The 10,841-nt window shown below is 41.8% G+C and overlaps 2 protein-coding genes across 2 annotated transcripts in view; one reads left to right on the top strand and one right to left on the bottom strand.

Annotated features, from left to right (window-relative positions):
• The first annotated feature begins 22 nt into the window (after window positions 1–22).
• On the top strand, window positions 23–6,942 carry napgb (N-ethylmaleimide-sensitive factor attachment protein, gamma b). The gene is made up of 12 exons (XM_079750300.1): window positions 23–197; window positions 546–613; window positions 699–783; window positions 879–896; window positions 982–1,012; window positions 1,099–1,208; window positions 1,865–1,931; window positions 2,021–2,091; window positions 2,446–2,524; window positions 2,753–2,832; window positions 3,276–3,405; window positions 5,262–6,942. Exons 1-12 carry the CDS (start codon window positions 142–144, stop codon window positions 5,394–5,396), a joined length of 930 nt encoding a protein of 309 aa, XP_079606426.1. The 5' UTR covers window positions 23–141; the 3' UTR covers window positions 5,397–6,942.
• Window positions 6,943–7,511: 569 nt separating this feature from the next.
• The window catches only part of piezo2b (piezo-type mechanosensitive ion channel component 2b), an 84,411-nt gene continuing 81,081 nt past the window's right edge, over window positions 7,512–10,841 (bottom strand). The window contains exon 56 of the mRNA XM_079751243.1: window positions 7,512–9,353. Within this exon, the coding sequence (XP_079607369.1) occupies window positions 9,101–9,353 (253 nt within the window). The 3' untranslated portion in view covers window positions 7,512–9,100. The remainder of the gene's footprint in view (window positions 9,354–10,841) is intronic.

Raw genomic sequence — 10,841 nt, 5'->3', positions numbered from 1 at the left:
CCCGTAGTCTGCGATTCCGTGACGTAGCAGCGCCGGAGATCCTTCCTTGTAATCCAAACATCGTCGCTGACAACATATTGCAATTTAGCGATATTTGACATACGGACAAAACCTTACAAATAGTGTATCGTTCACAACAGAATGGCGGCGCAGAAAATAAACGAGGCCCATGAGCATATGGCCAAAGCGGATAAATGGTAAAGTAGAATACGTTTGTATGATTATCAGGAAAGCTATGATTGAGTCGTAATGTCATCCGTAAAGGCCACTATGCTTATTTTACCACCTGTCATGTAAATTAATGGTAACCCTTTTCCATTATTTAACATGAGCGTATTTAGAACTAGCCAGATCTTCCTGATCTTAGATGCTAGTGTGTTATGACTTACGTTTAGCATACGTGTTTACACGTATGGTAAACAATCTTTAAGGATAACCAGGGTCCTGGATGATGCTTCGTGGCACGTATATTCGATATAGAGCCTGAGCCTAGAACATGGGTTCTAGATCGGTTATTTTCTGTTCAACAAGTATTCTATTTGCAGCCTTAAAACCAGCCTCACGAAGTGGAAGCCAGATTTCGACAGTGCCGCATCAGAGTACGCCAAAGCAGGTACGATCCGTTCCGCATATAGGCGTCACCATCAGTCGAAGTGTGCGTTTGAAACTCATTGTGGATTTGTCTGGTTTTATCCTAGCTGTGTGTTTCAAGAATGCAAAGCAGTTTGACCAGGCAAAGGATGCGTACTTAAAGGAAGCAGAGTACCACACAGAAAACAAGACGTATCCTTAAGAATCCAGTTTAGAGCATGATTGATTATTGATTTCCTTCCTTTTTCTGTCTCTGTGTATATACAATTTCTTAACTTGTTATTCAGGCTTTTCCACGCTGCAAAGTAAGTACATTAACTATGTTGTTTTTGATGAGAAAAGTGGATTTAATCTACAGTGAAATACATCTTATTTTGTTCTGCTTTCCAGGGCTATCGAACAAGCCGGAATGATGATGAAGGTGAGGGTTGTAAATTACAAACAAAAAAGCAGTTGTACAAATATGAATGCAGCGTTTACATGTCCTCTTTGTTCACGATGCTAAAGGAACAAAAGAAGATGCCGGAAGCCATCCAGCTCATAGAGAAGGCCTGCATGATGTACATGGAGAACGGCACCCCTGACACTGCTGCCATGGCCCTCGACCGGGCTGGAAAGTGAGCTCATTAAGTTATTACATCTCAGATCCTATAGACGGACACTAAAAGTACGACCATATTCACCTTCTAGCTCTAACATAATTCATAAGCAGCAGCAGCAAATTGGAGGAGAGTTTGTCAGTTTGCTGCACCTTTCCAAATGCCCCAAAGGGCTTCTCATTTGGACATTGAAATTGGCTTTCTTGTCTATTCCCACAGAGAAATTATTGTCTTACCCACAGTAAAACGCCAATAAATGTTATCATGAATACAAAGCTAAATGACTAATTTATTCCAAATGCATTATAACCAAATGATACCAAAATCCTACGACTGTTTTGTACCACATTTCCCATATGTGATCTAGCACTATTTTATCTTAAATCAATTCAAACAAATGATTTTCCAAGATATCTCTACACCATTTTCTCCCTGTAACAAAGACATGTTTTCAGAAAGTCGTGGCATACTTTGCGCTACGTCAGGTGTATAGCAAAGAGTGTTAGGCGTCAGGGCTCATAGAATGGTGTTTTGTTTTAATTGGAAAACAAAAATAGTGAAGCAACATAAATTTAAATATTTATATGCTGTGAGCAACTGGACAGGAAGAACCAACAGCAGAGGAACGTTCTCGCCCATTTTCTCACTCCTTTCTTTCCTTCTTTGCTGTTTAGACTCATAGAGCCTCTCAACTTGGATAAGGCCGTGGATCTGTATCAGAAGGCCGCCGGTGTGTTTGAGGTAGGCAGCCATCCTAACCTAAACGTTCACCTGTGTTGAGGTGTGTTTAGTGACTGTGAGACTAACACGGCGACGCCTTCTTCCTTCAGAACGAGGACCGCCTGCGACAGGCAGCAGAACTGCTGGGCAAGGCTTCCAGACTCCTGGTCAGAGTAAGACGGTAGGAAGAAGAGGAGCGGGTTAGAATGAAATGACCAGCTACCTACTAAACTTTACTATAATGTAATGAGTATGGATGTTTCAACACAGATATGTGCTCTTATAGCAGGTTAGGGTTATAACAGGTGTTTGAAGTCTTATAAAAGAATGTATCGAAATGTGCATTTGTTCATTTTGCCTAGTACCTTAATTGACTAATTGACTCAATTGATAAAAGGTATTTAGTGGTGAATCTGGAGGTCTTACCATAAGGTCATCTCATAATCTAGTGATTCATCATAAGCCCCAGGTCTCCTTATGTAATGTTTCATCGTTACCCTGCATGGCCCCTCCCCATCCCGATGTTTGTGGACAGGCTGGATGATGCAGCGGTGGCCCTTCAGAAGGAGAAGAACATGTACAAAGAGATTGAGAACTATCCCATGTGCTTCAAGGTTGGTGGCCCGGGTTTGAGCCGTTTCATGAACACATGCAATTTATAAACAATATCCAATCGTTTGAGCTTGATGAGTGAACCAATGTGGGCTAGTCATCCTGGATTGGATCTTCCTGCCAATTCGCTGTGATTGGTTTGGCTTTGCCACGTCGTAACTTCATTGGAACATTTTGTTCTAAAAAGAGAAGAATTCCATAGTGTCATGCTAACACGTGTTTTCTTTTAGAAAACCACCGCTCAGGTGCTGGTTCATCTGCACAGAGCGGACTACGTAGCGGCTGACAAGTGTGTCCGAGAGAGTTACAGGTACAGAACATGTGTGTGTGTGTGTTTGTGTGGGCATAACCTTTGTATTCCCAACGTGGCGCACTGTGGCCTTAGGACTCTGTTGGCTTGAACAAAACATGTTTAAATAAATATGCCAAAGTCATGTTTTATAACCACCTAGTTCCAGTCAGCTCTTCCTGAATATAAGAACATTGCCTCACAACTTTTATAATCGGTCCCTTACCAACCTTTTTTATAACTGGTTGTCATGGTGATATGAACTTCTGGTGATGTGAGCTGTCCCCGGTGTAAGGAAACCTAAAGTAAGGACGGCAGGACAGACATACAATTTAGGGAAGAAACAGCCTCAGGGCGATGGGACAGGTGGACACCAACACGGCGGGGATTGGCACTGTTACCAAGTCGTCTTACCCCGTCCGCTCGTCGGGGGGACCCTAACCGGAGCTGTCGTCTTCCCACAGCCTTCCGGGTTACAGCGGGAGTGAAGATTCCGTTGCCATGGAGACACTCCTGCAGGGCTATGATGAACAGGACGAAGACCAGGTGTACCGTATCTGCAACTCACCTTTACTGAAGTACATGGATAACGACGTGAGTCTCCCTCTCTTGGAACCAGCCAGGCAGTACTTATTTAATTTGATAAAAAAGAAATGGGTCCAGTGGACTGCAATTGGACCCTTTTCACAGGTCGTTAATGACTAATTGTGTCTATACCATTGCACTGCTATTCCTCCAGCTAATCGACCCTTAGTTAATGCTATGAGCGCCGGTATTGTTTTTGAGATTAATGAAAGGGCCCATACTGGCAGCGGTTAATCTATAACATAGGCATATACACATAGCATATGTCATATACACACGCATTGGCCTTCGGCTCGTACGTCAACTTCGTCGCCATATGTGAGAGGCAAAGGCTGTAAACAAATTCAACTAAAGGGGGGGGAAGTGTGTTTTTTCTGGATATAAAGCCCAATAATGTTTACATTTCTTAACTGATTTAAATTACTAGTTTTTATTTATATTTATAGAGTTTATGGAAAAATCTCAAAGAAGTCTTTGTATACAGTATATGTCTATGATTTAATCAGGAACTCTATCACAGAAATGATTTGGCACTTTCCAGTTAACTCTAACCCTTCCAGCCACAACAAAAATACCCATCTGTTTTTTTTATGTTGCATTAAATGTTTATAGAGGCGGTAGTGCAAATCTTCTTCCCAAACTTTCTCCATAATGGTTGTTTTCCCCATGTCACTTTATTTGTCAAAGCAGTGGTTATATTATGCCCACATTTTCATAACTGTTATCTGAGATGTGCTTAACAAAGCTGGCAGTGATGATAATGTTCTTTTTGTTTATTCATGAGTACTGTAGTGACTGCCAGCCCTAAACCTTGTTTGTTCTGATTAGTTTTCCCCTCATATGACCAATCTAATCAAATAATACCTATACACAAAAGGTAACTCACAGATTGCAACCATGGCATATTTCCCGCATACACAGATGTACTAATTAATGCCACAGAGCGTACCGGAATACACAAAGTTAAAGAAAATAATTACCAACATAACATCAAATCAATACAACGTTGGCGTCCCTGATATTAGTCTTCAAAATGAATTAATTTTCCAACCAAGTCAGAGTTCTGTGGGACAACAAGTAACAGGCCCATGGGGAATGTAGTGTGTATATTATAAATCGCTTCAGCTTCCAGTGAAGGACTACTGCCTCCTCTTTTGCAGCCTGGTTGCTGCTGTTTACAAGGACTTTGGTCACTTTCAGAAGCTCACAATTAAGCATATTTGAAGTGCAGTCCGATTGTAGGGAGAACAGAACCCCAATCAATGTCGGCACCTAAATCAAAATTATTTTTTTCGATTTAGTATCGAAGAAGTATCAGTTTCATCAAATTTGGACTAGCCTCACTGCAATGACTTAATCATCGCAGCAAGGCTCAAACTTCAGGTTATAAGCTTTTATTACTATCCTTCTAGAATGTCTATGAAGGATGGCTATAAATTAGCCAGCGCTGGTACGTCAGAAGGTGAGACTTGTAGTACTGTCAAATCCTAAATGAACTTAAATAGTAACCTAGCACTAATTAATACTTTGCTTCACCACGTCTTGCATGAGAAACGCTGTGGCATTTTCAAACATAACTATGTCTTCCAATTATAACATATAAATTAAAGATTAATTACAAAACAATGACCAAAACATTATTACCCCCAATAACATTCCTACGCTCCTATACTTTTTGAAAATTATTTCGAAATTGGGCCGTTCACTGCGATAAGACAACAAGCCCTGTGTGGGGTATAATTCCATCATAAGACCCAATATTGTCTTTCTTACCATTTTTTTGGCAAGCTGGTTGTCGTCCAGTTGCGAACACAGGGTTTCACAAACCAAAACCAATTCGTCTTTCTTCAATTGTCCGACCGCAGTACGCCAAGCTGGCCATCTCCCTCCGCGTGCCGGGCGGCGTGAGCAAGAAGAAGGTGGCGGCGGCCGCTGCCGCAGCAGGGGGCGCCAGTGGAGCGGCGGCCGAGGAGGACGACTACGCCGGAGGGCTGTGTTAGCTGTTAGCTTCCCGAGATGAGTCAACCCGCTCCAACACACACACACACTACACTACACCCCGGCTGCACTTTCCCTCCTGTAGAAGTGGCTTCCAACCCTTTACATTCCCTGATCATGATGATGATGGTGATGATATCGTGAAAAAACCCAGATGTCGATTTTTCACATCTCTATTATTAAAAAACAACAACATTGAAGCAAACTGCTAAAAAAAATGTAACCCTCAAATCACAGCGGGTATTGCAGATCAGAGTTGGCAGCCTTCGATGTTAAATATAACCGAGAATTATTGAATGGCAATTTACAGCATTGAGGTGCATCATCCTCGGTCGTATGAAAATGAATTATATAAATAGATGTATACTTTGATGTCCGCAAATCTATACTAGTATATGCCAGGTGTTGTATTGACTATAAGTCGGTGTGAAACTGTGCTTTGTAAACTTTGCTGTCCCAGTGGTATCTTCCAGAAGCTAACGTAGGTGTAGTGGAGCCGATACGTGTGTTGAAGTTTGTCGAATAGGAGTCGACGACGTATGTTGATTTTGTACAGAAATAATTTATTCAGTATTATAACTGCTGGAGGAGAATATCATTATGTCACTTGTCTTTTATCGGCGCATGTGTGGGGAAGGAATGCAGAGAAACGTATTGCAATAAACAGAAATGTTTGTGTGTGGCGATGGTCATAATAATCACACTGTTGTTTTGTAGAACTTTAGGACAGACTACAGGACTGGTGCTCGAACCATCCTAGTCAGGGTCTTTCAAACTGTGGTAGACTGTTTTTGATTCGTCTACCTCAAAGTCTTCGTCACCCCAAGACTCCTTGTTTGGTGGTTGCTAGTTACAGTGGCTAAGAACAGCAACATGTGGTTATGTTCTTAATACTAGAAACCGATGCTGTTGTCATGCTCTTATTTCTTAGTAACTCCATTTAAAGCAACGACTGCTAAACCTATTCCTTTTTACAGTGCGCGCATATCTTGATTTTATTATTTCTCAAACAAAACACTTTAATTGATTTCACACAAGAGCTACTTTCACATAAAACAGATAAGAACAACTCCTTTTCAAGCTGATATATCAAAACGATAAAGGGAAGGTATACTATTTGTTTTGTATTTTTACGTTGTGCATGCCTTAAAGTAATTCAACCTCCTAAAGTCATTTGTACTTCATGTCGTAATCGTCAATAACTCTAATTCCATTCATTATGTATTCAAGAGGCAGATAATAATCTGCTGGACCGGGTCATGAACTAAAGACTGGAGCGCACCAAAGCGTCTCTTGATCAACGCATAATGACCGCAAGGCTTCCCAAGGAGCCTAATTATTTTTTTTGAGGGAGAACGGTTGCTCTAATGTTCCCCCCATTGTTAAGAGTGACGCCCAGCGTTCCGGTCTTAATGCACTTTGATGCAGTTTTCTTTGAGGCTTCTTTCCCCATAACTCTGGTGATGTGTATGTGCATTAGAAAGACCACAGGCTGGACTTGAGTGTATGTTTATGTTGTCATCGGTGTAAAATAAAAAGTTAAAGCGATCAGTCTGCGTCTCGTCGATCACTTGCTATAAAGACCTATGGATCACTTGAATGATCCCATTTCACTTGTCTTATCTGTTGCATATGATTTGTGATAGGGGTGATCTTTATTGAAAGGCCGTTTATCATTAATGATACATTAGTAAAACAGCATTGACAGTGGAGTCTGAAACTGGGCGGCTGGTTTCCAAATTATTTATTTGATATTTACTTTCATTCCGTTTCTTGTTAGATGTTGCTTTGTGATCCTTCAAAGGATTCCTAGGGTCGGTCATGACCTGCTTTTTATTCTTTGGCACTCAGATGTTGAGAGAACCAGTTTTAAGTGTGTATGAATGTTATGACATGATGACAACGGACTTGTTACGGGAAAAAGAACAACAGCTGGAACCAAAACCAGACAAATTTCAAGATGTTTTATTATGCCGTTCTCAGGACCTCTTTTCATACCATAATTACCTTATAACATACAGGTATAACTTCACATTTCATTCACCCACCCCACCCCTCACATAACATGGTATGTACATGTAATGTAAATTACTCATGACAATAATAACGTCGTTTTTTTTCATGCTACAATGTCCTCTAATGCATAGCTTCTGACCGAAAAAGGGCTTTTGTCCGTTGTGTGAATAGAACGGGACACGTTTTCCTCTCCACCGCAGCTGGGTGAATAACTTCCCATCGGTAGCGTTGAAAGGAATCGCCGTGTGTGTGCAACAGTCTTAGCGCCTCAACAGCACACAATACCCTGATTTAAAAATAGGCCTCCCGCGGTCTAGACTCCGGCCAGACTGGAAATAATGCAAAATACGATTATCAATTGATCCCGTTCATTGTGAGGGAAAAAAGTGTAGCGTGTCCTCTTGAAATAGAAACTGGGCCGCCTATACCCGGGACCGGGATCGGTGTGAGTGGTAATCACGCCGGCCGGGTAAATACTGCATCTTGAAAAGTCCACCCGGTTTTTCTTTTCTTTATCTTGTAATAATCGCATGCCTTTTTAAATAGTCATCTTTCATAACTCCCTTATTTATTTATTTTTTTAACATTTTCTGACATTTGATTTGAATATTCATTAGAACTCCATCCTAATGCTAAGATCCTATAAAGTGACGCGAAGGCCTGTGGGGGCGCGCGGCGGCGGCCGCCATCTCGCGGGACCTCGTCGTGGTTGAAAACAGCTCTTCCTGAGAAAGATATGGAGTTGGTGGTTTATTATGAACAGTTTCGGATCTCGCGTACAAACGGAGTGAGGGTGAGATCCCGCCTTGATTGCGTCTTTGCATTGTCTTTTTATTGTGTGTTTTTTTTGCAGGAGTGGTTCTCGGTAGGCTCTGGTATTCAAAAAACAACTAAATAGGGGTTAGGGGCTGGGCAGTCCTCACAACCGGACCTCGGCCAGAGGCTGCCCGTCTTCACGCTGTCCACATATAAGGTAAAGAAAGCCCTCTCTCTCTCTCTGTCTCTCTCCACTGAGGCCTTTGTATGGAGAGCTCTGTATTGCACAAACCCCTACAATCCCAAGGGGCGGTGGTGGAAGGCGAACGGAAGAAGAAGCAGAACACACACACACCAGGCGGGTTTGTGCTTTCTGGTGCTGTGCACCGAGTGTCTGTCGGTGCGGAGCCCTTTTAAAACCATCACCGTACCGTCGCCGTGGGAGACCGCAGAGCGCAGGGGGTCCCCTTGCTGTCTGCTGGGGGGGGGGGCAGCAGCAGTGCTTTTTGTCCTTAACAGAAAAGGCCCAGTGGTCCAACCACCCTGTGGTACTGAATGGTGGGTGGAGTAGCTCAAAACGCAACGCTGTCCGAAATGTTTGTATCGCTCATCACGTGAACCATTTCAATGTTCTGTCTTGCTGCTCAAAACATTCCGATTGGTGGTCGGGTCATTTACAGCTCAATCGCTGTCGGCTATTTGCATAAAGTTGAACTGTTTTCATCTCTCATTGACAGCTTTACAGCTTTAAAGCTATCGCTCAAGCGTTCTATCCATCCTATCGCTGCGTCGCGCGTGTCTAATGGAAGGTGAACGGGCGTTTATCGCTCGAGACGCTTTACAGCTTTTGGTGTGAACGTACAGTAAGGGTCAGGTGGTGGTGGGAGGGTGGAGTGTGCGGGTCAGGTGTGGGCGCCGGGGCGCCACACGGCGGTCACTCCGTCTTCTCCCGGGTCCACTTGATCATGGTCTCCGGCGAGCGGTAGAGGAAGATGAGCTTGGCGTACATGTCCTCCTCCAGGTCCAGCTCGCCCGTCTCCCGCACCAGGAAGATGTCCGTGCACAGCTTGAGGATGCGGTCCACGTTGGGCAGCTCCTCGAACATGATGGTGTGCGAGATGCCGCTGAAGAACTCGCGCACAAACTTGCCGATCACCAGCACCACGGACGCGTACAGGCCCATGATGCTGCAGAGGGTGGGGGGGTGAGGGGGTGAGGGGAGGCACGGTTAGACCATCGCGGTGGGGGTGGTGGTGTTGGTGCCGCCGCGGTTAACGGTCAAGCTAAATGATATGGTTAATTCACGTGCACACATTGAGATAACGCTGTGTTCATATCCATACGTAAGAGTCTCAAAGGGGAATGCATTAAGTAAAGGAAAAACACGCTGGGATATATATATATATTTATTTAGTATATGCTACACGTGAACCTCCTAAGGTGGCGCAATATGATTGGTTCGCTATCTCAGGATATTGGGAAATATCTCATGATTAAGATCTCGAACTCGGGATATTTCGTGACGGTCGTCTCGTCGCGCTAATAAAGGAGAGAGTTCACGTGTAGTATATACCAAAACTATTTTTCACCTCAGGCTCTGTGAATAATTGTTATATATATATATATATATATATATATATATATAAATATAATAATAATATATATATACATATATACATATATATATACATATATACATATATATATATACATACATACATACATACATACATACATACATACATACATATATACATACATATATACATACATATATACATACATATATACATACATATATACATACATATATACATACATACATACATACATACATACATACATACATACATACATACATACATATACATACATACATACATACATACATACATATATACATACATACATATATACATACATACATACATACATATATATATATACACACTGTATATAACATACACAGGCAAACACAGAGGGCTAGGAACCAAGCAGTCCCTCAAGTGTGGCCATTGTGTAGAAATGCCCCGTGACTGATCAGCCCATGCCGTGCTGGTAATCAGTCCAACTTTAAAATGGGAGGGGGCCCCGCTAGTTGAATGCCTAGTCTCATCACTAGCCAAGAAACACTTTTTTATCGTCATTATGTCAATGTAGATATGAAAAAGTTACTAGAGAGCTGAATAAAACTACATCAATGAAATCAAACATTGATTTCAATGAACCAACTAACCAACTACAAAAGACAACGAAGATGGATGTTTGATATTTTTAGACTATGAAAAAAGAGAGCGATCTTTTTAGGGGCAGTGGGGAAATGGGAGGACTGTTCATTTGTTTGCATTTATGTACAATAAAAATACAAAAAATATTAAAACTTATTTTGAAATTACCTTGTGTCCTTCTGTCCATAAATTGTATTATGTTGTATAATTACACTTGTTTGGAACGTTTTGTTAAGTACATTTTTTGGGGGGGAATTTTAAGTGGTTGTTTAATATAATATAATGTAATACATATAATAATAATAATATAATAATATTAATCGGAACAGAACAATTTAACAGAAAACATTTGTCATTCATACTACTAGCCCTAGTTTCTAGAGTAAGAAAAAAGTGCAAGTGAAAGGCAAGTAGTTACTATTAAGGACGAGTAACATGTCAGCCGGG

This window comes from Pollachius pollachius, assembly GCF_949987615.1.
Source record: "Pollachius pollachius genome assembly, chromosome: 14".
In the NCBI taxonomy this organism is placed as follows: Eukaryota; Metazoa; Chordata; class Actinopteri; order Gadiformes; family Gadidae; genus Pollachius; species Pollachius pollachius.
Note: the sequence above shows the minus strand (reverse complement) of the source record. Positions and strands in the feature narration are given on the sequence as shown.

Excerpts from the sequence above, each read along its gene's own strand:
- napgb (XM_079750300.1), top strand. The coding sequence starts at position 142 with ATGGCGGCGCAGAAAATAAACGAGGCCCATGAGCATATGGCCAAAGCG. Across the intron at positions 198-545 it reads ATGGCCAAAGCGGATAAATG|CCTTAAAACCAGCCTCACGA; the intron begins GTAAAGTAGAAT and ends TTCTATTTGCAG. Across the intron at positions 614-698 it reads ATCAGAGTACGCCAAAGCAG|CTGTGTGTTTCAAGAATGCA; the intron begins GTACGATCCGTT and ends GTTTTATCCTAG.